The sequence below is a fragment of the Taeniopygia guttata genome, chromosome 1 (assembly GCF_048771995.1).
Source record: "Taeniopygia guttata chromosome 1, bTaeGut7.mat, whole genome shotgun sequence".
Lineage (NCBI taxonomy): Eukaryota > Metazoa > Chordata > Aves > Passeriformes > Estrildidae > Taeniopygia > Taeniopygia guttata.
The window spans coordinates 21,854,598-21,882,246 of NC_133024.1; the positions used below are offsets into that span (position 1 = coordinate 21,854,598).

Consider the following 27,649-nt stretch of genomic DNA (forward strand, 5'->3'; position numbering starts at 1 on the left):
ATGTTTAGAAATCTAACCCAAATGGCTGGAAACCATGACTATGCATGGTTGAAACCATGGCCATGCATTCAGTTCCTGCCACTGATTTCAGTAGGGTAGGGTGGTGCTCCAATGTCCAAAGACATCAATGAGAAGGGAGGAAAGAAACCTTTCTGATTGTGTGGCAGAAATAGAGATGGTTTAGCAGATTAAATTAATCGCAAATACTTTTATAAACATTTAATCCAAATCACTTTTATAGGCAAGGGTATGAGAAGAAGAGGTAAAAGAAATTTTGAAATTTAGAGTAACAGTTTAATTAAAAGCATTATTATAGAGAGCTAGTTACAACTCATTGAAAATATACTTGAATGAGATTTCTTTTTCTGATGAAAATAATGCTTTTCAGATTCTGTATTTCAGACAGTGCTAACTCTGGTTGGTGTTTCCACTTAGCTCTCATTAACTTGGATTTAACAGTGAGGTGGGCAGAACCCAAGAGAACAGGGACCCCAACTGAAAGAATAAATAGCCATGCAGTAAGCTTTGTAGTTAAGAACTTTACATTGTATTATATTGGAACAAGTTCTGCCATAGCCATATATCTTATTTTCATTCATAAAGTCAGCTAATTACAATGGTAATGCACCGTAGAAGGGATGCTGTCTTTTTAAACATGGTGTTTCAAAAAGATTTTATTACTATTGTTATTATTAAAGAGTGTGCCCCATGCTTCTTTCTTAAATTCTTCTTTTCTGGGAGAGACGCAAAGTGTGGTTCTTTGTTTCTCTTTATAAGCATAATTAAATGTCACTTTCCAATAAATATACTTTTTTTTTCTCCTTAGAAAAAGTAGTAAAAAGCACATTGTTGGACTGTTTCCTATCCTACTGTAGTGCCCATGGGCTGGGGCTGTGGGATTTTTTTTGTTTGGTTTTAATACAAACAGCACCTGCTGATGGCCTTTGTTTATAAAGGTTTAAAAATATAAAGGAGTTTTTATTGTTTAAAGCTTTAATGCTACTGGTTTGAATTGCTTCACTGTAAAGGCTTTTGCATTTTTTGAGAAAGGCTTTTGCATTTTCCTTTTTGAGAAGGAAAATGACCAAAGTCCCTTGATTGAACAGTAGAAGAACGAGGCACGAATATCTAGGTGGCCTGGGAAGATTTTCTGCAACTGGCCACCTATTGCTTGATAGCTATTGGAAGACAGGCATGGGGGCAGCCAGAGGCTAAGTCGCTGTGCTCAGTACGGATATCCATGGTGGTAACTTCCATGGTGACGGTAGTCATCTTGGTAGCCTTCCTGGTAGCCCTGGTGGTAGCTGTGGTAGCCATAGCCACCATACTCATCATCAGGGCACTGCATGCCCAGCGACTGCTGGATTGTCATTTCCTGGCGCCGGAGCTGCATGGAATCAATCAGGTCATACACAATCGCCATAGACCACATGGGAGAAGGATACCAGGATTTGACGTTGCCATCTTTCCCCACTAGAAGCATGGAGAAATATTCCGGGCTAATTTGGAAATAATTCCGAATGTCTTTCACCAAATTAGCTGGGATGTCTTCTCGGTCTACAGTTGAGCTTCCTAGGAAGTGATCACATAAAATCAACATTAATGTTTTATTTAGGCAATGATGATGGTTTCTAGGTAAAAAAAAAATAGCAACAGGAGAGGCTATAGCCCAAGATTTGGCAATATAAGATTCTTGTAACTTGCAAGTTCAGATCAATTTCCTGGGTCCGAAATGAAATTACTGTGAACTAAGGATGTATTTTTAACAGCTTTTTTAAGTTTTGTAAACTCGTCCTTATTCTCTAGCCTGAAGCTACTATAGTGTGGTACATCTTTTGTCATCCCAAGTCCATTAATTTCTTTGATGTCTTTGCAGTTTGGGTCACGAGTTTATGTATTGCAGAAGGCATATGTGGAAAACAGTAACAGTGAAAGAAATTAAAAGAATTGAATTGTGATAGAAGAATTGCAGGACATAGAGCCTATAGAGCCTCACTCTTGAACTGTCATGATATGTGAGGTATGGGATGTGGTAGATGTAATTTCCTCTTCAATGTATACGTTCTAGGGTAAATCTGGTGAACTCTGGGCTTTTAAGTGTGAAGTCTGTGTTGGGTAAATGAGTAGAAACTGTAAAACAGTAAGTAAACTAAGGTCAGTGGGCACATATATTCATAGTTAGTTTGGCAACATGACTTACACAGTGGCACCCTGCCTTACAGACTTGAGGTTCTCTGGAAGAGGTCAGCAAGCAGGTGGTTAAGGCTGACAAAGGCTATGTCAGAAGACTTCAAAGGAATTCTCAGAAGACTTCAAAAGGTCCCTTGATAGCATGGTTGAAGCAGAAGCAAGGTGAGCGTGAATGTCAGTGTCACTGCAGGGATGGATAAGGATTAAATATTCACCTTTTTCCCCACACAAGAAATAAGAGGACTCAAATAAAGCTATAGGGGCCAAATAATAGGTACCTCTCTAGAAGTTGTCACAGTAGAATATGTGCTAGAAGTCAACATCAATTCAAGGGAAGATGAGACAAAGATCTGTTGATCTTAACAAATAGGAACTATAAATAAAATAATGAAGCCTCCAGTGAAAAATCAGTGGAGGCTGCAAGAGTGTTGATGGAAGAAGTCTGACATCAGCTTCCTCTGTTTATTTTTATCTCATACATGGACTTAATGTTCCTGGTGCTGTAGAAGGACTAGAATTCTTCCATGCAGAGAGCAGTTGGAGCACAGATGAGATAAATTAGCTGCTTTCTGTTTTTGTCCCTTCACTGATGGAGGTAGTTGTTTGGATTAGGTAGCAGAGGAAACCACAGCATTTGGCAATGGGACTCTTTTAAGGATCTGCCTGGAAGAGCCTGCTAGGATGCAAGTGGAATACTAAAGAGAGCTTATAAGAAAGATGGAGAAAGACTTTTTAACAGTGTCCAGAGACACAACAAGGGATATTAATTTTTCACAGAAACAGGGTAAATTTAAATTAGATATAAGGAAGAGGTGTTGTAGAATATGGGTGGTGTGACCCAGGAGCAGGTTGCCCATATGGATGCTCTGTCTCTGGAAGTGTTCAAAGATAGGTTAGATGGGGCTTTGAGCAACCTGATGAAGTGAAAGATGTCCCAGCCCATGGCAGTGGGTTAGAACCTAGATCATCTTTAAGAGATCCTATTCGCTCTAAGCCATTCTATGAATATTAATGAGGGATCCATAAAGGAGAATCAGCTCATTGTGTGTTCTATTAGTCCTGCAAACTCTTGAGCATGTAAAAAGGCACAGACATCCCTGTCTTTGACAGCAAGGCTGCCAGAAGAGTGTCCTAGGGATTGTAAGTTTAAGCAGGAAATCAAAATATGAGATGGACTTCAGATATTAGTGCTTTTTTTTTCCCCTTAAGAACCCATGAAATATCTAGCGCAGAAACACCAAGAAAGCTTTCTGTTTGTTTTTGTTTCATCTTATTTCTTAAAAGAAACAAAAGAGGAAAACAGTCATACTCATCCCTCTAAAGAAATTACAGCAAAGTACTCAGCACTGTATAATGCCCTTCATGGGTAGTACTGAAGAAACTGGAAACAATCACTTACCATTAATTGGATACAGCTCTAAGACACCTCCAATGTCTTCTCCAACTCCCAGCAATTTGAGGATAGTTATGTGGCGCAGACCTGTGGAGGAAATTAAGAAGGTTTTGGGTCAGACCAAATCTTTGTGCTTATCTTTGGGCAGATCTCAGTTTAATCAGCCAGGTCTGTGCTTGCTACATTAGGCCCCAGTCTCAGCCAGCCCTTCAGGAGAATTACTGATTTCTATAGAGTCCTTGCCAGTCACATCATCTGTCCCTAACATAAGGATAAGCTGATGTGTTGAGTAAATGTGATAAGAGTTACGTACAGCTGTTCCAAGGACAGCAGCATGGTGATGTGGTTCTGTAGCATAGGGATACAAGCATCAGAATCACCAGTAAATTGCAGAGGCAATTCTCCAACTCCAGAATATTCCTGTACTGTTTTCTTGACTAGTAAAGCTTTTACTTATCATGCACACAGCAAAAAATTCTTTAGAGGCAACATAACCTATTCCAGTTAAACCCTGAATGACTGCAGGGAATAGCTTATGATAAATACTCATTTCTTCCATTTGTCCTGCACAAAGGCTTGGACTGTTGCCTCTGCTTTGAAGAAAGACCTTAGGGACAGCAGAAACTTTTCATGTAACATGAGTCAGTACAGTCTGCAAAATCTTTGATGTAACTGCTTTTTTAACTTGGAGGTAAGGTGCATGGATACATACCACTTAGTTAAAACACCCATTGACAAAGGCTTTAGAAAGTCACTGGATTACGTTCGAGCTGTCCCTACTAAAGGGTCAGAATACTCAACTGTTTTGACTACATTTTATTCTTCAGAAAGCATTTTGCAGTGGCCCATGCCACAGTTTACTTTGGCACTTTCCAGATGAGGTGATGCTGATGCTCTGAATCAAAGCCAGGTGATTATGAATAAACAATCATACTGTGCAGATCTCCCTTCTGGTGCAATTGGAATAGCAGCTATTGAAAGGGACCTGTTTCATTGTATTGAAGTAGTCTAGACCCTGTATGGTGTGTGCTTTGCTAGGAACTTGAGGAATAATCTCTCTGCACTTCATGACATGAAGACAGAAGAGTGCCCCTGGGTCTTGCCCTTAGTTGTCTCCTGGAGAAGCCCTTCTCTCTCCACTATGTAGGTGGACCTTAAATACCCAGTTATGGGTGTGGGAGGGCCTTTATTGGATTGATATAGATTCCATTACTATTTTTACAGATTTTGGCAATGAAGCAGTAAGGAAATAAAAAACCCTGATGCCTGGCCCAGTTCTCAGTTGGATTTTAAAGGATCTGCCCTTACCAAAGCATTTTCCTTGTATTGTTAAGTTGTGCAGTACAAAAAAGCCCCAGAACAGCTATTAATCTCCTGAAGTACAAGCCTGAAGAGAAGCTTTGGAGTGTTAGCATTTTCTGCTACATTAGGGTAATGTTTCAGAAATTATTCCAGGGAATGCTTTGTTTAGCTGCCTTAGCTGGCACTGTGCTGTACTACCTGCTTAACACAATTTTCCATTTGGATCTGGAGGAAAGTTTTCAGTTGTCAGACTCCTCAGACTGTACAGGTTCAAACATGAGCAAAGGAACCATGTGATGACATCACCAGGAAGGATGTGGTTTGGGGGAACAAGAATATAATTCCTTCCTACTCACCAAAATTGCAGGCTTGTCCACTAAGAGCAGCAAGCTGCTGGGAATAAGCCCAATCTTCATCACTGGGAGCAGAGATCACCACCAGGCGCCTTCTCCATCGGAACCTGAAAAGAGAGTGTGGCCAGGCATGGTCATGACATGGGACTCAAGTCCTCTCAGCATTTCTGTTTTCTGTAGTCTGAGATACGTCATATCTCTCACAACTTCTAAGTAACAGCTGGATGGGAAATCTTTCCAGTTCTGCCCATCACTGGGAGAGGATAAAGTTTTTTTTAATTTTACAGTTTGTTTTGAATTTTACAGGTCCAAAACTTTCAAAGAAACACCTGCAGTGCTGCTGCTTCACCAAACAAACACTGCAAAGTTTATGATCTTTGCTCAAAGCCCTTCAGTAGTTACAGCAGTACTGAGAAGTGATATTCAAGAGAGAAGGATTCCTGTGGAATTCCTCACTAGGCATTTAGCTTTTACGTCATTCACTGCTGGAACTGCACAGTTATTTTGAAGTCCAAGGGCTGTCTGAGAATTAGGGTGGATCTTCATTTCAGACATAACTCATACTTCTGTGTAAATAATCACTGACCTCTTTCTTCTTTCCTGCACCACGTTTGCTCAAAATACTTCAACATGGCTCTAAATCAGCTTGTTTGTAAGTGTGTGGTTGTGTCAGTCTGTGGCTGTATGGGGCATACATGGGGCAATAAGATAAATCTTGGAATTTTTCTTTAATAGGGACTGCATCATCTACCCAAGATTTTGCATAAGGATCTCCTTTCTTTCCTGTCAAGGAAAGGCAATGCCATAAGGACGCTTGAAATTTTTAAAAATTCTAACCTCTAGAGGTTTTTAATATTCTCTCAACAACTTGTTTTTTTTTAAATGTAGGTACTTCTTCACTTAACCTAAATAAATCAGATTTGTAGGAATTTGCAAAGCTGCAGAGATATTTTTACAGCAGGAAATGATCTTTTAAATGGATGCAGATGTTACTCTGTTATAATAATAGCCTGCTTTTCTGCTGTACCATGTGAATATCTCAAAATGAAGGCTAATGCAAAGGGTCAATTCTGCTTCACTTAAGCTGAAGATAAGGTGGGACTTGCTCTAAGTCAAAGAAGTTGTTAAAAGAGCAGGGCATGCTGATGACTTTGCTTGTTGATCAATACTGATGTCTTTTTACAATTAGAAAAGTAAATCCTTGAAACACAAACCTCCTCAATTTTCGTCTTTCTCAGGTGGAACAGCAAAGAAGCATGAATGTGCATGTACAATTAACTGAATAGGAATGAGAAGCATATGTAATGTGAAGAAAACGAGGGGAATTTTGTGTTATTCTGCAAATGGGGAACAAAATAATCTTTGTGCTATTTTGTATAGAAAAGTTTCTGTTTGTATAGAAAAGTTTTGTTTCACGATTAACAGTGAGTCGGAATGTGGCCATTGGATCATATCTTGCCTAGGGAAAAACTGCAAGTCACTTTAAGATACTTTTATATTTTTTTCTGGTTTTTGGGGGGTTTTGTTTGTTTGATTGTTTTTCGTTTTGTTTGTTTGTTTGTTTTTTAAGTATCTCCTTGGGAGTTACACAGAGCTGAAAAGTGTTGAAAGCCATTCAAGCTGGTTTTGCCCCTGCTCAAGGAGCACTTGGTGTGCTTATCTGGGACTACATCTTAAAAATTAAATCAGTTGGTCCTTCACAGCTGTTAGTTTGCCAACACTGATGTACAGATTTCTGCTTTATTTCTGACATCAGAAGCCATGGACCAATACTCCTGACAAGCCAGACCCTTCTCTTTGTGGATCCTTTCTTCCTCCTCTACCTGTTTTGCATTGTGTTCTGATGTGTGAGGCCAGAGAGCAGCAGAGCCAGTGTCTAGATCTTAGAGGACTCACCCCCAAATTTAAGGTTTTCCTCCTGCTACAAGTGGCTTTTAAGCATTACTCAAGCTCTCATGGTCTCCTTTCACAGCAGGCAGGTTTATTAAGAACAATATTTGCCTTATTATAACTGAGCTCTGCAAGGAACAACACCAGGGAGATTATGCCAGGGCTCTTGTTCAACTGGGAACATGCTATTGGACAAAGCTGGAATTAATTTTACTGGGAATCTGACCAGTTAATGCAGCTAGAGAAGTCCACCCAATATTTAAAGCCTGATGCTTGTTTCACAGACAACAAATACATTCTGTGCAGCAGCAGTTCTGTTTATAGATGCAACATTCTGCATTTTTTTGTGCCCAGTTTTTTAATGTGTGTTTATTACTAGGGCTGTTTCCAAGCAAAGAAGGATTTGGGGCCTGTCCCTTTCCAGTATACAAGATCTTTCTTGTTCTGATCAGCTGTTTCCAAACTGTGGTTTTTCTTGGTGGTTTCAAGGATGAATCACTGGGACCTAAACAGGAGGTGGTGAGGTGGGTGGGGTCGATCTTGTTAAAGGTTCTCTTTCTGTTTAAGTGGTCATTGAATTTTAAAATGTTTATGAACCAACAACCTATTCATTTACTTGTTGCTCCTTTCCTCCTCTTCATAATCCATGCTGCCTCACTTATTTTAAAGCCTATTTTAAAGCTTATTTTTAAACCTGATTTTTAATTTAACAGTGTATTCCCATGGATTTCATAGTAGGTGAGGAGGATGAAGTTGTAACAGGTAAGGTCTAGAATGATGGGGTAGTCCTAATTTCATGTCAATTATCCTGTGATAATTGAGAGAGGGCTGTAGCTGCACAGCTCTTCTGTGGGTCTGAATGCCCACAGTCCAGATAAATTTATTGCCTGGAATTTAGGTCTCAGGATAGAATAATAACACAGCGTGTAGAGATTGCATAAACAAAAATGTCTTTCTGTAGAAGGTCTCCAACATTTTGCAAAAGACATCTGCAAGACCTTTAATAATATGACTAATACTGGCAAAGACAAACTGTTATCTCAAGCAGGATAAGAAGGAAGTTAGAGAGAAATAATTGCTGATTTGAACGACATGGAAGGGATTAGAATGGGATTAATGAGATTGGGATGGTTGATGATCAAAACACATAAACACTGTGCTTCATACATTCAAAACATTGAGCTAACATCTGTGAATTAATCCTTACTTGCTTTTCTAATACAAATCAGTTTTATTATCTCCATGTCATGATGGGGAAACTGAGGCACTGAAAATCAGTGTCCAAGGAATATTTAGTTCCTCAGGAAACATGCTTCCTGTCTTTCAGCATTCTATACAAGACTGCATTCAGTTCTGTCTGCATCTCTGTATTTGCTTAACATTGTAAATACTGAGAAATCTATATTTAAAAATCCCAGAAATAGTTACATGGGTATTTTTCCAATAATAATAATTAGTAGATAATTAGTAGAACTAGTAGCAGATAAGAACAGAAGGTGATACCTGGATAAGAAGCTCTCAAGGGATTGCTTCTTATCTTCTTTGCAGACAATGCCCTCTTTTTTCTGTCTTTCCATGTCTTTAATTCGTGATTGGAAGGTGTCAATCAAATCAAACACAGACTTCATTGCTATGGGTACTTCATAATATTGCTGTTAAGAAAAAAAACAAGACAGGTGGGTATGAGGATGCTTATAAGAGCAGCCTTTCTGCATGAATCACAGTACTGTAAGATATTTACAGATCCAAGTATTCTAATTTGCACGCAGGCAACAAGGCCTAAACCAGATCAGAAACTATGGAAAATATAATTGTTTTTGCAGTCAGACTGCCCTTTGGAAGTGGCATGTTTTCATTATTTGCCCAAAGTGATAAAGCCAGGACATTGCAGTTGTTATATTATTTTGTAAGGCCATTCAACTAGAGGATTGTCCTTATGGAGTGTGCTGTCATCCCCTTGAGCAGCCAAACTGTGTGTTTTAGAATGCCAGGTACAACATTAGAACCCTCGCAGGTGTGGGGAACAGAGCCTCATCATTCCAGCAGAAACACACAATTCCTGAATTCCCCTAAGTGCAGAAAATGAAGATAGCTACCTAAGTTCTGAAAATTAAGCTTACTGTTCTTTTGCTTTTCCTCCAGCAATAACCAGGTCCTGCATCAGTATCTGATGTGCCTCAGATGCAAGTGTGTAGTGTAATTTCCTAAATTTTTCAATTTTTTCATATGTTTTCACTGCATTTTCTTTCAAGAGAGCTGAGTTCAAAGAGTTGAAACCCTCACCTTGACCTTCATGTCAGTGTCTGTCAGCACCATGAAGAAATCATTGTAGGTCATCCCATACTCTTTCCTCAGCTCACTGATGAGCTGCTGGTCCACAAGATCTTCATCTTCTATCACTTTCATGGGCTTTTCATTATCTTAATGTGAGGCAAAGGAGAAATAAAAATAGTCATGGAATCACACAGCACTCTGCCTTTAATTTTGCCTCAAAAGAAAAGGGAGAATTCATTTCTCAGAAGCATATTCAATGTATTACAAACCATGTGTGTGAACTTTTCATTCATATGACTTTTAACTGTCTAGTTTTCCAATCCAACACTCTTTGAAAATCAGATGATCCTAAGGCTCATGCACTATTTATCATTTGTATGTTCTTTTGAGAAATCTTGCTTTTTCCTGGAAAGATCTTTGAGATTTTTTCAATATGCTCATACATGTATATGCATGTACTAATCATTTCGTCAGCTCCTGAAATGTAGCCACTACTGTAATTGAAAACAGAAATTTTGACAATATGCACCATGTGAAATGAAACGGCATAGGTGATTTGGGTCAGTAAAATATATCTAAAACAGCTTGAGGTAGGCCAGGACAGTAGAGTTAACCTTACCAGTCTTAAAAATTTACATGTAGTGACTATAAGAAACCAGAAACGTGTCTTCAATGCTGCAGTGCGGGCAGCATACCTATCTACATACCCCACTTTGGCACTCCTTCCTCCTGCGTGCTGATTCTAGCAGCCTGACAGGCAAAAACTTAGTTTTGAGTACAACTTGTACTTACTCAGTGGTCCACTCTAAGAAAACATTCTGAAACAATGAGTAAAAGACTTCTGAAGACAGAGATTTGAAGACAAGCCTGTGGAGGTACTGAGGTTCCTTGGATCCTGTGGAACCAAGTGGGCATTGCAGTCAAGTCCTGAAAGTCTCCGTGTCATCATCACAGCCCTATACAACAGTGCTGAAACAAGCCTCCATATGCAATTGTAGGCCTGGAGAGCTAAGGACAGGCTGAACCACACACCAACTGAAATATTACCTGGGCACCAGGAGCTCCCTGCAAACACTGCTTGCCTATGCCCTGTGACACCACTGTGAATGTTATATTCATCTCCTCACTTAGAAATCCCAGCCATGGCTTAAGTGACCTGCCTGAAGTCAGAGACACAACAGGTCATCAAAATGTGGAATACACAAGTACAACTTTTCAGTCCCTTGCTCCATAATTATCTGTCAGCAAATAGAGATGTGATTAATTGATCCAAGTGAAGCACACAGCAAGAAGAAAGATTTTAGTCATTATACAGCAAAGCATTTAAAATAGTTTTCTAAAAATACATGGCTTTTAAGGAGCATACTGATCTGATTCAAATTTTGCAGCAGGTCCATCCTGTGTATAGACTGAATAAAACTTCTGAATAAAAATTTTGGGGAAATGTCTGAATTAGAATCTGATCATTAGGTATCACACCTTGAAGCCACTGTTTACAAAAAAAAGCCAAGCCAGCAAATATTAAAATTTGGTTATACTTATGGTGCTATATATCTGAGTTTTCACTGTTATATGTACCTCAGTTCAAAGTTTTATAAAGAATTAACAAGCAATGCTATTAGCTTTTGATTGTGCGGATTGCTGGATGTGCTAATTAGTTATCCACTTCATAAATGTATCTAAATCCTGCCTCAGGTGCTTGATGAGTGAGATTTATGTATTACTAATGGCAAGTAGGACCATTAAAACATAGACTTAAAGTTCATGTTTGAAAGCAAAGACTATCTGATTGGCCTAGACGGAGATAGAAAAATGCAGAAGTTGTTATTGTGAAATGTGATGGAAAACAGCTAAGGTACAGGAGTACCTTAGACCAACTCACCTATGGCATCTTTCTGCTTGAAACTCTAGATATAAATATGAAATTAGCCCTTTAGACTTTCCTTTTTAAGGGATTTTCTTTCAAAACTTAAAATGAAAAGAAGAATATTAAATTACAGTGATATGCAAAATTCTGTATCAAGGAAAAAAATAATGCCACAAAGGCTGACCTGCCTTTCAAACTTGGAAATTATTTCTGTGGAGAAAAAGAAGTTAATCTAATTGCTTCTTTCCTTCCAAGTCTAGAAAGTCTGGTTTCCTTCCAAGTCATTACTTGTCCCTGACCCCTGCCTCATAAAGGACATCTGGGATCTGCATGAAGACCCACCAGAGGCTATGCTGCTATGTGCAAAGCTCTTGCTCTCTTTGCTTTTTCTCTCAAAGAATGAAGAAACATTTCTCCACATAACTTTGGCAGCTAGACAGGCTGGGATGATGATTTATCTTTACAAATAATTCCAGCTAAAAGAACCTCCAGAAGGCCAGGAGGTTCTTTTAGCAGTGCAGTGGCCTAATACATTAGGTGCTTGCTTTGATTATAGGATGGGTAGCCAGGGGGCTGATATTTAGTTGAATAAAGCACTGTTTCTCATGGGGAAAAGAGACCACATTTGTTAACTTGGGCTGAAGAGAAGACCTCTGCAGTGACACTCAGCTTTTGGGTCATTCTAGTGGGAAAGTGGGAAATATTCTCTGGTATCACTGTGAGCTAATCTCGACCAGTGTCACTGAGCTCTTTCATTGACCACTTCTAAATGTGTTTGAAATTTCAAGTGAAAAGTCTTTTCTGTTGTTGTCTTTTATATTTCAGTCCCAAGATGCTGCATTCCAAGTAGACCTCATCATGCTGGGTGCTCAAGCTTCTCACTACAGAAACATACTGTGGACGAAATGTTTCTTAGGAGCTTTTGCTGCCTCTGATGCTCACAGAGAGTGAGCCTTGAAGAGGCCATACAAACAGGAAGGGTGGAGGAGAAGGGGAGGTAGAACAGAAAGATATTTGTATTTTTTTTTTGTATTGTGTGTATTGCTATAAAGCTCGGGATTTGGTGTTTTGGGCAAAGTTGTAAGGTGAACTTCATGTGAGGATTAACCTATACCCTTCTAAATCTCCTGTTTTTCTTCAACAATTTAATTCCTCATACGGGAACTCAGCTGTCATAGGCACTTATGTGGTTTGGGGAAGGTTTGGATGTAGGTTAAGTTTGGAACAGGCTGAAAGACTATGGTCTATGTCAGAGTGAATATCTGAATATTAGCCAGACTAGAGCTAAATATAATCCAAAACAGTCCACTGACAGGCAGATAGATCTAGGTACACAAAAAGTGACCTTGAGTAACCTTGGCCTGATGTGGAAAATCCTGCACTGCTCCAGATTTGTCAAGGAGGTACACAACTGGACAGTCTGGCAGGATTTGTGACTCACTGTCACTCAGGGACACAAGGCTAGATCCTGTCCCTCCGAGAGTAGCAGAGGCACAGCTGGAAGCCAGACATAAATCTGTCATCCTCTGGCCTTTTATATGCCAGACCTGAAACACACTGCAGCTGGTCAGCTCCTGAGCTTTCTATTCCATCACACATCTTTTCCCAAGATTTGGTAAAACCAGATGAACTTTGAGGGGAAAGATGTGGTGGACCTGTAAGCAAAATTAGAAACTTTTATTCTATTTGCAGTATAGAACTGTAGAAAATTTGTACTTCTTCGGCTTCATCAAGCAAAGCACTCATAGTGGTGTTAACCTTTCGATTCGGAGAGAAATGAGATAATTCAATGATTCAAGAGATACCTAAGCTTAAATGCTTTGCTGGACTGAAACCTGAAGTCTTTGTCTAGCCACTGTTGTTGCAAAAGGACAGGTTTTCACTGGCTTTGGTGGGTTCTTCCCCAGGACCTGAACACTGACACAGTAGTTTCAAACCTACCTAAGAGAGATGGATGCCCAGTGTCACCTGTCTACATGGAAAGTCTGAATGTGAAGAAGGTGGCACTACATATGTCTATATGAGCTACTTTTCAGGTCCTGCATAGTCTTAGATTTTGACCCAAGCTGGGGTGATTTTTCCTGTTGCCATCTGTATTGTGCCCATGAGATGGAAAGAAAGTATTAAAAGAAAACGAACCTAGCTGGAAGTGGTCAATTTTCATGCTGCTGTTGTTCATGGTGCCAAAAATTGTGATGACTGAGATCTTCCTGGTTGCCATCTTGCAGAAGCTCTCCAGATACTCGTCTCGCTGCTGTACATACATGGTGTTGTCCGCCTTGGGGGTTGTGATCAGCTGGTTGGTGGCAGAGACAAAAGAGTTTGTTTAGTATAAGGAATGAAGCAGGTGATTATTTTACTGAAGGAGAACTTGTGGCTGTCTGCAGAGTGGGCTCTCTTTCCTATAAAGCTGTCATTTATTTCTGTTTGGAGTGTACCTTCATGCCCACTCTTACCCAAAGACCTTCAGCCAGCTAGAGGAAAACCTTTGGAAGCAGGTACAGCTGGTTGCACCAGCTCCTCTGCTGCTTCTACCCCAATGCTGGTAGAAGAAATATCACGATATTTTGCAGAAAGCCACATATTCTCCTTTTATCCCTTGCCGTGCCAGTGCCAGGCCCACCAGGTCTCCCTCACAGCCTTCAGTGGTGCTCTGGCTCACTCACAGGGCAGCTGCTCTGCCCTCATCCCACGGTCCAGGCAGGGCTCCTGTGCCTGTTTTGACTGCCAAGGGGTGAGTACAGCTAGGGCTGCATGAGTACTTATGTAACTGATGGCCATCTAGGAAAACCTTGAGGAGTTGTTAAGGCCGCTGTGACCTCATCTGAAAATGACTGATTTTGCTTTTCTTTGTTCTAAGCCACTTTGATGTCTTATGGGACTTGTACTTGCATGAAAGCACAGCTGTGGGCAAAAAGGAAGAGGAAAGCTCTACATTCTACAGTGGTTACTTCAAAGCCTTCTAAGGATTGCAAAGTTTTAATTTTTAAAAAATTTAAAGTGTATGACCCAGATCATTCATCAGTGATTGAGGTGAAAATATTCCAGGGAAGGGGTGTGCATAACAGCATTCAATGATCCTGTGCAGCAGAAGATGCCTAGGAATGCTGCAGCTCTAGCAATGTAATCAGTCTAACTGGCAGCAGTGAACTGCAATCAAGCACCTGCCACTGATCCCCCAAATACAAAGAGAGGTGGAATATAGACTCAAGTTTTATGATTTAAGGTCACAAATAATCACCAAAACCCTTCAATTACAAATTTATGCTTTAATCTGAAACAGGAGTAATAATTTTCTTGCTGCCTTCTGGAGTTTGTGGGGCCTGAAGGGTAATTTTTACTGTACATTCTTTATAATTCCAGTTCATCAATGTAAAAAACGTTTCTAGGCTAATAAAATTTGCCTCTCATTTATGCAAAGGCCCCCTGGCTTGACTACAGCTTTAGGACATGAAGGTGAATGAGAGTGACAGACAGAAAGAGGGTTTGGTTTCAGGGCTACAGCGTGTAACACATTGCTTTTAAAATGCATATAAAAAAGCTTCAAATAAAAAAAAAAAAAAAAGGATTATGAGAAGGGCTTAAGGACTGAGATGAAAAATAGACCATTAATTTGTATTGTCTCCTCCTAGTTTTGGAGGTCATAAGCTGAATGCAGAGTCAAGCCTGAATCTGATCTGCTTCATCAAATCTTGTAAAACAAAGCAAATTTCCAACCAAAGCTTTGTTCCAGGTCTGTTTTAACCCAGGCTGTATGTGCATTGTCTCTATCAGTGTTTGCAGCACAGAATCACAGGATGGTTTGGCTGAGAAGGGACCTTCAAGATCATCTTGTTCCAACCCTTCTGCCAGGGGCAGGGTCACCTTCTACTAGACCAGGTTGTTCAAAGTCCCATCCAGCCTGGCCTTGGACACTTACAGGGAAAGAGCACCCACAATTATCACTCACCCTCTTTTTTATAAGCTCTCTTTAGGTACTGGAAGGCTCCTATAAGGTATCCCTGGAGCCTTTTCTTCTCCAGGGTGAGCAACCCCAACTCTTTCACCCTGTTTCCAAAGGAGAGGTGCTCCAGTCCTCAGGTTATTTTCCTGTTTCTCGTTTGCATGCATGCATGTGTGTGTGTGTGCATATGTGCATGTGGAGTGTTACAAATGAACTGTCAGCTGGCATTTCATCACCACAGAGAAATAAACAAAAAATCCAAACTCACAAGGCCAAAATTTCTAAACATTTGTAAGACTGCAACAAAAGCTCCACTATTAGAGAGGTGAGGTTATTGGATTCAAAACCCATGATTTTTTTTTCAGTTTCTGCACCTGGGACCTGTATTTGTCATTAATTGAACTTGACCCAGAATAGACTTCAAAATTCCAGATGTTTGAAATTCACACTGAAATCTATAATTGTTAATGATGTAGAGCTTAAAGACCCATGTCCTTCTTAAAAGATGTTTGGAAAAGGACTGAAACAATGTCCTTGGAAGCCAGTCTGAAAGACAAAAGTACAGCAAAGCAATGGGGAACAACTTGGGTAGAGCTGCTTCAGCAGCAATGTGGGCTAATTATCTAGAGAGGTAGTCTAAAGATTCATGAATGACAGAGTTAATTGTAAGGATTGTTCCCTTAAGGGAACAGAATAGTTTGATTGGAAGGAATGCAAATAGGCATGTGTGTGGATTCAAAGAAACTTGAGAAGTTCTTTATTTTCCACATGTGCTGTGCATGGCAATGAGAAAATAGAGTTCAGCCACTGCTTTTACTAATCACCAAACCAAATCTATTCTTCAGGGAGCTTCAGAGTAAGCAAGTTGAGGATGTTATTAGATTCTGGAAAAGTGGGTACAGCATGGCATAATCATTTTTCTTCAGTGACTTCTGGCCTTATAACCTGAGATTGTGCAACTCTTTTCTCAGAGATCCAGCTGTGAGGTGGCACAGTATCAGAAGGTTCAAATTTCAGACAATCCTTTAAGTTGCCAGGACTGTGGTGGTGTTATGAATTAGCAGCCTGACATGTGTGAGCTTTACTTTTGGCTCTTGTATTTTCAAGATTGTTTATATTTGTCCTGATGCTACATATATTCTTGGAAACCACAATTTCAAGGATCCCAACTTCTACATAGTTTGTTTCCCTGAGCTTTTGTTTTGGCTAAATATTAGTTAACAAGTAACTGATAGGCATTATTTGCAAAATTCTGTCGATTTCCATTTTTTCAAATACATGGCTTTTTTCCACTTCTAGTGCTAGTTCTGCACATTCCCTACACCTTGAAGAATGGAGATGGGGAGAAGAAAGTTGCCTTGTTTTCAGGCCCATGAATCATCAGCAGAATGATTCATCACATTCCAATGGTTGAAATCTTAACTTGGCATCTTAGCTTGGCACCTTAGCTATTTGTACTGGAATATGGAGCAAGAAAGTCAAAGGCATTTGTGACAATGACTATTGGACAATAACTGTGAAACAGACCAGCCTGCAGCAGGATAACTGCAAGAAACCAGCTCCCACAATAATACTTTTAAAGAACTGTTTTCCAAAGTGTACCCTTCAGGATATGTGTCATCTGCCAGAAAAAAACATTTGTTCTACAACTAAAACTGTTTCCTGTCCCAGGTGAAGTGGTTTTTATAAGTAGTTGGGAAAACATACAGTGCTATAAAACCTGGGGACAAGTAGCTCCAGACCATGTTGAAGTTCTCAGGCTTGAAAACTTACTGGAATGTTACAGTTTAATATAAGCAGCAGGAGAAAAACCCAAACCAAAATAAAGTTTGTGCAGGATCTCTGAAAATGACTAGGAGATCTGAATGCCAAATTCCCATCAAATCTTAATCCCAAATTCCCCATCCCTCAGGGCACCTGATCACAAGACTTTGTGCATATCCTCAGTCAGATGTGCACTAGTATTGCCAATCCATCTGGCTTGCTTCCAGCTTTAGGACACCAGCACCAATATGAAGCAGGTGTAACAGCTGGCAGGACAGGCAGACCACTGAAACATGGTAATTTTGGCAAGTGCCCCAAGGTGACAAATGGATGTAATCCACACTGGAACCTCATTTTATTGATCATAATGATACAGATCCTGACACCTACATATCCACTGGAAGCAAGATAATCTGATGTCTCTATGGTGGCTCATGGAAGAGGTTTTATCCTAATCTCTGGATGACTGATTCTTATACTGCACGTAAAATTGCCAATATGAGGCTGTGAAACCTGTTGAAAACAGTCATTTAGGTCTAAAAATTTTACCTCTTAAGACAAAGGTACCAGAAAAAAGTACTAGAAACCCTCTATAAAGTTATAGTTCCACATACTTCCACTACAAGGGAGATAAGACTTTATTTAGGTAATAAAATTCAGATGTATGTATTACTTACAATGAGTCTCCTCTTGCCTTCAAAATATTCTAGGAGGTTAGTTGCTGATTTCCTGGGGGGCTGTGGGAAAGTCTTCTTGTTGGACTTGGGAAAATCCTCATTCTCAGTCCTGCTTCCCTTCTTCTTCTTACTGCGGTCTTTGTCCTGCTTGCTTTTTTTTTCAGCTTTGACCTTCTTGGACTGCTTCTCACTCTTCTGCTGCTTGTCAGGTCTGTCCTTCTTCTTCTTCTTCTCAGGTTTATCCATTCGGTCATGCTTCTTTGATTCCTTTCCTTTCTTTGGGGGAATATTTCCTGCTGCAAACTGTTCCTCTAAATAGGAACTAGCAGGCTTGCTCGGGTCATATTTATCTTCATACTCATTACTGAGTATCTTTTCTTGGGTCTTCTTTTTTGGTGGTTTAGTCTTAGTTGGTTTGTGTTGCCCAGGTGTGACATTCAGGTCCCTATGGTTAAAGTCCTTTCTGTCAGTTCTGTTATCTTTAAATCTACCCACATTTGCCTTTGTATAGTGCACTGAGGGAGCTGTTGGGAGTTCTGTGGAACTGTCATAGCGGGCAGCCTTGCTTGGTTTCCGTGTGGCTGGTGTGGCTGCTGCCAGTTGTTTCTCTTGGTGGCCACGCTGCTGGTCCCTGCGGTTTGTTTTCCACACAGGAGAGTAGAAGTCCTCAGAGGCTGTGACTCGTGGCGTGGTGACATCAGGGTCTACTGGCAGCCTGTGGTACTCTGTGGTGGAATGTGACTTCGTGGTCCAGGTCCTCTGTGTGCTGGGGAGGGGTGTAGTTGTTGTTGTAGACCGGCTGGCTGTTGTCACTGCATGGGTGGTGGCACGAGTAGTCATGGTGGTGGGAGGGACGGTGGTGGTCCTTACTGTAGGCAGAGGAGTGGCCACTGTGGTTGTCATTGGTTTCCTCACTGTTTTGGTCCTTGTTGGCTGATTATTGTTCTTCCTTGGATCCTCCTTCCTTGCTGACACCTGGACATGTTCACTGCCAGGGATAGGCTGCATGGTGCCCCCATTATTGCCTTGCTCCACCACTTGCCCCTCCACCCCAGCTGCTTTGCACGTCTGGATGAAATCCTTCTGCCTCATCTTCTCAATTTTTCGGATGGGGTTCTGATCAATGACTTCGTACATGGCCTCTAGCCTCACTGGATAAGGATACCGCTCCTCTACTTGCAGGGTTTTCTTCAACAGTACCATGCCAAATTTCCCTTTCTCCAGTTTCAGAAAGCTCATGAGCTTAGGGATAAGGGTAGGATCTAGTGGCTGTTCCAGGATTTTTCCTTCAGTGGTTATCCTTCTAACTTTTCCCCCTTCTTCCCCCTCTTCATGGAACAACACAATCTGCTGGATGTGCCTCTCAGCCAATTCACAGTAAACATCATTTTTCAGCAGGCTCATCATGAGCCGGTAGTAGCCCTCAGAGGCATGGGGGGCAGAAATGACCCACACCCGATTTTTCCCTGCAAAGCTGGCCAGGATATTGGGGGAACTTGACCCTGAAGGAAAACGTATCCCTCGTGACTGGGTTGCAGAGGATATCCCTTCATCCTTAATCATCTCGGACTTGGGGTATTTGGCTGCAGCTGTGAGTCTCTGTACCAATCTCATTCTGGTCCCTGTGCCCCTGGCCTGGGAACCTGTTTCCCCTTGCAGGAGATTGGCAGGTGGCTTTGGAGGTGCTGAAGAATCCCTCTTGGTTACAGGGTGTCGAGGATTTGGGCTTGAATTCCTCAGGGATGCTCCAGACCTTCTCAGGAGGCTGCTTGAAGCTCTGTAAGCCAGGGGCACTTTCCTAACTCCATGGCTCCCCCTTTCCACTAGCCTCTGTGTCTTCTCAGAGCCACACACTAACCATGCTGCCCACAGCAGGGCTAAGCTGAGAGCTGGCCTCCAGTTCATTGTACAATCTGTGCTGGGGAGGAGAGGAGAAAAATTAGATGTTGACAGGATGATGATATCTTGCACAAGTGATTAAAATGCAAAGCACAGACTGGCTGTTTAGTGTGATTTATAAGTGCTTGATTACACCTCAGTCCTGCCCTAGTGGCTTTCTAAGTTTTGCAGTTATTTTTGGAAAAAACACAGAATGGATCACTTTATGAAAAAATGAGATCATCCTTCTGTAACACGATACTGTCTATCTAAAACGACACCATGATCTGCATCCTTCTCTCCCTCTCACTCTCCCCATTTCTCTCACACTCACTATACACACATGCAAAGACATACAGAGAAAGGTTCCATACAGAGCGCAGAAAGCCAAGAATTTGACTTGAAACTTACCCTCTCAGGGACGTGTTTCCCTGCCGGAGACGAGTTCTCACGTCTTTTTCCTTTAAAAGGAGACCAGTGCCATACAGCTTTACTGTTGTTCAGTGATTTATCTTTAAGCACCCTACAGGTTGCAGAGCCTGTTGTGTGTCTTTTAACTTTCTTCTTCACGTTCTTGACAGGCGGGATGAGGTTAGCGGAAATTTCTTTTGTGATCTCTGCTTCTCCATTTACCTGCAGGTCTGGATTTTTGCTGTACTGGTTACCCACACAGGCAGGGATTTCATTTAAGAAAAGGGAACTTCTGGTTGCTCCAAGTCCCTCTCTTGTAAACCTCCCAAACCTTCTCAGTCCTTGCTTGCTTCCTCAGTCCTGTTTGGCTCCTTTGTTTCCAGAGAGGAAAGCACCAGCACTAATATATTTTCCAGGCTGAAGAAAAACACAGGAATGTGATGCTGGGAAAAAAAAAAAAAAAAAAAAAAAAAAAAAAAAAGGTCGCTTCCCTTTCCCCTTTCTCCACACTTTGAAAAAAGCAAATTGTAAAACACTCGTCTTTTTTCTTCTTGGCTGGCCACGGTCCCAGAAATGTCAGGGCAACCCCAGCCCTGCTCCGAACCAGCCTCAGACAACGGTGGCCACTGGAAATGGGGGAAACTTCACTCAGGATTTAACAGCTCAGCAGAACCCGCCTCCTCCCCACTCTGACACAGGGAGGGAGGAGGAGGAAGGCTCTGGGGGCTGAAACACTGCACAGCATCACAGAGCACTTCAGAGAGGGTGCCTCCAGCCTTAACTCTTTCCTGCACGCATCTGAGCTCTCTGCTGTTCTCTGATCTCAGCTTTTTCTTTCCTCCCACCAAATGGACACTGTCTGTATAAAAAAGTGTGTTTTTCCATCAGTCTCAATAACAGCTCTGCTGTTCAAGAATTATTATTTAAAACCTCATTGTTTCTGCCTTGTCTTTCCCATTTTCTTGTTTTTTATTGTTTTTTTGGGGTTCCTCAATGAAATAAATTTTTTTTTTCACTTTCCAGCCAGTTTCTCTTTCAGGTCCTCATGTATGTCAGTATATTCTTTCCTCAAACATCACATGGGCATGACTGTTTGTTAATGTGTAGTTTTTAAAGACCAGGTTGTTTACTATTGTATTAAAATTAGAGTCATATCTATTTCTCATGAATGTTCACCACCAGTGGGGAAAAAAAAGAGAAAAGGTACAAAAATATCTACAGAGACAAGGGTAAAGGCAGAGTCATGTCCTTTGCTTTCCCTTCATGGTATAAATGATACCATTTCTATTGAGCTGATGTAAACTGGCACAGCCTTGCTGGCAACACCTGGTCCTTAGCTGATTTACACTGGCTTCAGTGTGCTGAGCATCCTCAGTGTAAAACACCACTTAATTGTAGTTGATGGGCAATACCTAAAAATATCCAAGACTTTAATACTACTTTAAGTGTTTTCCAAGATTTTGCTTCTTGACAGGGATGCTGTTACATGTCTGTGATAACACACTGGATTTGATCTCAGTTATATTGTCTGGAGGTGAAGGTGCACCTTCTACTTTCTTTGAAATTAATGTTTCAAAGAAAAAAACCTTCCCTTTCTTTCTATCTTATTTTCTTCATTTTTATTTAAGTTTTCAAATGCACTTCTAAACATTAGTAGTGCTTTTGCTAATATGCATTCAGTCTGTGTTTTGTGGCCAGTTGTTTGGCCTGGAGGTAGGGGAAAATGCTGAATGCCTGTGCTCATATTAACAGGATGGCGAAAATGCTCAGCCTTTCCCAAAATATCACATCCTACATTCACTGGGACTGTACCTCACAAGAATCACAAAGCTGGAGTTCTGTGGAGTAAGGGTGGGTAACATTTTCCACTTAGTGTCAAGTCTTCTGGTTTATTTATCATGACAAGGAAAAAATGTCATTAAAAATTACCTTACTTCATGATGATATTTTAAAAAGACTGTAAATAAAAATGAGGTTTTCATTTCAGTGTTTCATCTAGTTTCATTGCAAAGATTTTAAAAAGAAGTGACCCTCCAGTGCTGAAGCCAAGCATTTGATTTGGGGTAAATCAATTAAAAAATTTAAGCTTCCTCAGTTTGCTTGGTTTGGTAATAATTTGAAACCACACAGAGGCAAAACATCACTCATCTACACAAGTCAAATGATGCCAAGGAAAATATGTTCAGTGCATGACTGCAGAGGAAAGAAACAGATTCCAACATTAGCTTTGCTGTCTGTCCTGTTCACTTATAGATATGCTGAAGAACTTCTGTGAGAACTTTCCTTTGCTTTCCCAACCTGACTGAAGAAGTAGCATGCTACAAAATCTGCCTTAAGTGTATCAAAGGGTGGCAGATCAGTGAAGATGATGGATTGTAGGCAGGTGTAGGGAGGATCTAGCACACAAGCAAACATGCAGCCATGGGGATATTCTCAAGACTGATGTTTGATAGTACCTTTGTCCAAGGCAAGGAATAAACTTGAAATGACTGCTGGAAATATTTGACATCAAAATTTCTTAGAAAGCAAATAATTTATACAGGCCAATAGGGGACTCCTAGTAAAGTGAACACATATATTAGAGGGCCAGTGAAAGGTTTTACAGCAAGAAGAAAAAATAAAACCATAAAACATTCACAAGATCCAGTCAATATACTTGAAGGGAGCTATTCAGTAAGAGACTTGAAGGTCACTGTATACAAGCCCCTGGAAATAGGCTTTTGGTGTGATAGTGCAGCAAGGAGAAAGCCTGCCAGCAGCCCAATGAAAAGTTGGAAAGTTATATGTAGTGTCAATAATGTGATTTATGCTGTACACATCAGGCTTTTCAAAAGGATTGCAAAGGGTTCAAAAAGTGGTGTGATAGCTGGATATGATCCTTCTGAAAGGGAGGTGGGGAATTAACTATGTGAAAGGCACAGCCACACATTGTTCATTATTTTCTCATGCATACACAGGAAAGAGAGATCTGCAAATAAATTGCTTTTTAATCCAGCAGAGGAAGGCAGAAGGATAACCAATGATTAGAAATTAAATCTTGCTAAATGCAGACTTGAGGTAATTGCAATTACTTGAAATTTTTACTGAGTGTCTTAGTTAACTCTGGGATAATTTGGTCAAGAATGTAGCTGTTTTCTCTGGCTTAGTCTTCAAATCAAGGCTTTAAGAGACCTTCTTGGCTGAACTGGAAGTAATCACAAAAGGATGGAATTAACTCCCGCGGACACCTTTACATGGAAAATCTGAGATCAAAATGACACCCACCCCTGAAAAGTGCAGCTCACTGGAGGCTTACGGAAACGAATTCCATAGCCCACTGAACTGAAATGAGCAGTTTGAGAAAGGTGGAATGCAATGCAAAAAACCTGTATCCCTTAGAGTGCTTTAATAAGGAACTGAAAGTTAATGTTATGTCCATAACGGGAAATTATGTATCTGTTTAAGGATGACAGCACTGCAAGTCTTTTAATACTCTGCTTTAGGTATCAGACGTAAATATATCAAATGTGTCAAGAGGTGTGCACACAATTTCAGTGTACACTATTTCAGCTGCTAAATAATTAATAGGAATGTCAATTATCCCTTGAAATAGGATTCCTTCTCAGTCCTTCAAAACCTGGAGAAATAAGTCAGCAGCAAGAAGAAGACAGCCAGAGGGGCAATTGAGAACTTTCCTCTAAGCAGACTTCAAGGCAGGTCTCCAGAGAGGGTGGGAGAAACTGCTGCCAAGGAAGGTGAAAGGAAACAAGGGGCTTAGGAAAACTGGCATTGTCTGCTTTGGACAGTGCTGGGAAGCTGGGAGCCAGATAAGCAGGTGTAGGCTCCCCTGCTGATGCCAGTGGGGGGTTGTGAGAGTGGAGAGCACCAGAGCCTGAACCCTGTGAAGCCAGACATTGTCGATGCTCTAACAAGGGACATATTTCTTGAACCCTGCGGGGTCCTCACTTTCCTGAGTGGGAAAGAAGCTATTATTAGTAATCTGACTGGGGTCATAACCCAGCCAGCAGCTGGAGAAATAACAACTAGTAGTGTAAACAGGGGAGCTGCACTTCAGCCCCCTGTATGTGAGCAAGAAGGGGAGTCAGTACAGGGAGGCTTGCAAATGCAGTGACCTGTGATTAAAAGAGCAGTGCCTGGTTAGTTGGATCAAGCTCCTAAAATAGAAAGGAGCTTTTGATAAATGGGTTGGCTGAACTCATTTGAATCTTCACTTTTTAAATATACATTTTTCTGTGGAGTCCTCGAGAATGTTGCCTAGAAACTGGTGAAGCAATATGACACTCAAGCCTTAAAAATAAATAATACTAACTATAACATTAAATGTTTTGAACCAAGGCTAAGCTTCCTAGGTACTGACAGGATGGCAGCCCCAAAAGTTCAGTCTATAGTTGAGATTTAGGGAAGTTCTGATGCCTGGATGTTATTAGTGGCCTATGCTCAAGCTGACCTTGACTTTAGCACCTCTGCATGTCCAGTTTACAGAGCTTGCTGGTGAGAGGAAGCTCTCACATGGACCCATTCCTTTTTCTACATCTGGTTGGCATCTGGGATGGAAACATCAGCCGGGGAGGCAGTCCTTCTGGGCAGGACTGACACAAGTTCTGCACCAAACTGACTGATGCAAACTGGTGTTATGGTCACCAAAATGAAAGTGTTATACAGAGAGCAAAGGAGTACAAATGTTGCCATCTGCCGGCCTTGCAGCTGGCGTTACCCAGCCAGAGGCTGGGCTGGTGAAGCCGCTGCAGCACACTGCAGGCGCTCTCTCCACGATATATCTGTTGAGGTGAAGCAGTCAGAAAACCACAGGGGCAGTCTCAGCGTAGTTACAGACAGACAGTCAGTCACAGGAATTGTTCGTGAGATGATAACGAGGCTTAAATTAACTTAATTGTCAGTGGGTGAGTCCAGCATCCCTCTCTGTTGCAGCGATAGAACCCTGCTGGGAAGCTGTGCTAAGGCAGCTCATGATGCTGATGTTGAAGACTGTCCCATGAAGTGCTGTAGCAGCTCCCAAGTCACATGCCTGCATGGCTAAGTGAATTTGGCCACAGAAGTGAAGTCAACAGCTGCAAGGGCTTGGATTCCCATCTCAATTTCACACCTCTGTGAAAAGCAAAGGGCTTTATGCTAGCACAGGTCTGAACACTGATCCATGCCACATCCTTTCTCTCATGTGCTTCCTTTGCCCTTCTCCCTTTGTCTGGGGGCTGCCAGCTGATGCTGAGCCTTTCTGAACAAGAGGGTAAATTGCCTCATGGCTCTCACAGCCCCACTTTGTGGTACAAAGCAGATTCAAGCAAGATAGAAACTGGTCCTTATGCAACTTCTCTCTGCACAAATACTTAGTTTCTTAATGCAGTGATCCCAGCCCTAATCTCTTTGACAGCTGTTTTTCCCAAATACAATCACTTACGACTTTGCACACTTGGAATAAGATCAAGTAGAAATTGTCCTGCAATACAATCAAGTCATTCACTTACCAGGGAAGACTCAGCTCTCCTCTTCACTGGTAGAGGAGCTTCAATGAGATTCTGCCAGAAAACAGAGCCCACTGATTCAGGAGGGATTGTTCCTTATGTATTTGTGGGAGTCATGACCTATCCTAAAATATCCTGCCTTACAATTTTTTTCTTGCACCCTTTAATTTAAATTTTTTAAATGTTGGTTTGTTTGTTTGGGTTTTTACAAGACTTGTTTTGATTATGAAATTGAAGGGGTAGAAATAGAGTAGTATCATGTTTAAAAAACAGACTGTGCCACGGTTCATCTGTAGAAGCCTTCCAAAACAGGGCTGTGCACAGTGATTATTCTCACAGTCAGAATGCCTTGGGGATGAATATAAAAAAATTACTAGTTACATGGTTGCACACATTCCTGACTAACATTCATTTGTAGTCAATAGAGAAGATTCAAATTCTCTGATGGTTTTAAGTCAGAAAAGCAATTAAGCACATACTGAAGTACCACCTCACTTTGCTGCTTGCATGGCCCAGTGGAGGGAAGGCAAGGCAAGACAAAAGACTGAGTTAAGAATGAGAATTTAACATTTATGTCCCGTTACTTCAGGTCATACTGAAGACAGTTCAAGCCTGAAAGTGACAGCAGAAAATACCATGTGTGGATAAGGTACCACTCTTTTTTCTAGGCTATTTATGCTCACTTGCAAGCACTCGTGGCCCTTGTCTTTATTTATAAGTTATCAGGTACATCATGGTGTTTAATCTTCAGTGGAGCCACTTTTCTCTCTTTCCTTCATGTAACGAGGCACTCCTGAGTCTCACTCAGTGACAACCTTTGGGTCTCCCTCGTCTCTTCTGGCCTGAACAAGATCTTCTCTGCCAGACATTTTTGGCATCTTTCCTTGATGGATGACAGAGGAGGGGAGCACCCACTGCAGGGGGTGCTCTGTCAGGTGCTCCACAGGCCCAGTGTCTATAGGTTGAATCAAAAAATTGAGGAAAAGGAGTACAAGTAGTTGGAAACTCAGGGCCCTTTAGTTCTTTTCTTGAATAGTTTTCAGCAGCAGTGTCTTCTATCCAGTGTCTCCTGGGAGACAGAAGAAGGGGACAAGTATCGGCTTAAACTTGAGTATTTAGAAAATCAAGTCAGGAGCTATCTCATTTAGAGGGAGAAAAAGATTCATGTGCCCCTTTCAGAGGTTTTGTTTGCTTTGGGAAGGTCTGTGACATCCTCCTGAATACTCTCTTTAGCTGGTGAATACAGTTATTCCTATTTACTTACAGATTTTTTTTCCCTTCTGTGACTATGTAGGGGCAGAACCTACTCACCTGGGAGAGGGGTGGAATGGCTAGCCTGGTTAGTCTCATCATTCCACAGCATGGGACATGAATCCTGTGACCTCCCTGTGCTGTTTCTGTAAGTAGAAGTGTGCAAATAATGATGTAGATAGCAGGTTCTTAAAGCATAATTCATGAGATGATGGCAAGTGGCCAGCACCTGCCAATAGAACAATGCTGACTACTCTGGTGCTTTCAGCTGATAACAGGAAGAGGGTGAAAAATTGTGTGGGAAGTCATGACATTGGCCCAAAGGTTGGGAATTAGGAGTTCTCTTGTCTGTTTTTTTTAAGTCTTTGACATAATCTCAGCTCAGGTTGGAAATGAACACTGGTGTTGTGTGGAAAGATTCCCACCAGGCCAAAACCTAACAATACAGCTGAATTCTAATGGTTTCCTTAGCAGAAAAAAATCGAAGAATAAAAAAGACTCATTCCTCATAGAGTGTCTCACATTGAGGAGATGTACATATGCATCTGTTTGCTGATTAGTAATACTAGTACTACTTTCTAATAAGACAATAATAAAAAAACTGGGTTTTTTTTGATGTTATTATGTAGTTACTTCACAGGCAATAAATTCACTTAAACAAAATTGGTGCAGAAGTGATTAAGATATGCAGCAGAGGTAGGGAGTGGTCTCTGCCAGGCACAATCAGTGTCAATATTTTCATTCAAGATAAAATACTTTTAAAGGGTGGAAGAACTTATGCACATAAATTCCACAGCTCAATTTTGCACTGCAGGGTAAGATACATTTTTCACAGTTATTGACAAAGGACATTCCAGCAACAAGTGAGATCTGGATTTCATTATGTATTTTGGGCTACAGTGCAAAAGTACTATCTGCCAGAAAAAAATGTGGTCAAAGCATGTTTTATTAATATATTGCTGCTGTTCTTGGATTA

At 41.0% G+C, this 27,649-nt stretch overlaps 1 protein-coding gene across 2 annotated transcripts; it reads right to left on the bottom strand.

Moving 5' to 3' along the window:
• Positions 1-204: 204 nt before the first annotated feature.
• On the bottom strand, positions 205-20,560 carry CCDC80 (coiled-coil domain containing 80). Of its 2 annotated transcripts, none has more exons than XM_030265454.4 (8): positions 19,943-20,560; positions 17,654-19,566; positions 13,409-13,565; positions 9,412-9,548; positions 8,632-8,780; positions 5,242-5,345; positions 3,590-3,670; positions 205-1,572 (listed from the first exon to the last, which is right to left on the bottom strand). In XM_030265454.4, the coding sequence occupies exons 2-8, from the start codon at positions 19,556-19,558 to the stop codon at positions 1,226-1,228; spliced, it is 2,880 nt and encodes a 959-aa protein (XP_030121314.4). In that variant the 5' UTR covers positions 19,559-19,566; positions 19,943-20,560; the 3' UTR covers positions 205-1,225. The 2 variants fall into 2 exon arrangements, with proteins under 2 accessions (XP_030121314.4, XP_002193038.5); XM_002193002.7 differs by having other exon boundaries at positions 17,654-19,571; positions 19,943-20,419.
• Positions 20,561-27,649: the final 7,089 nt, after the last annotated feature.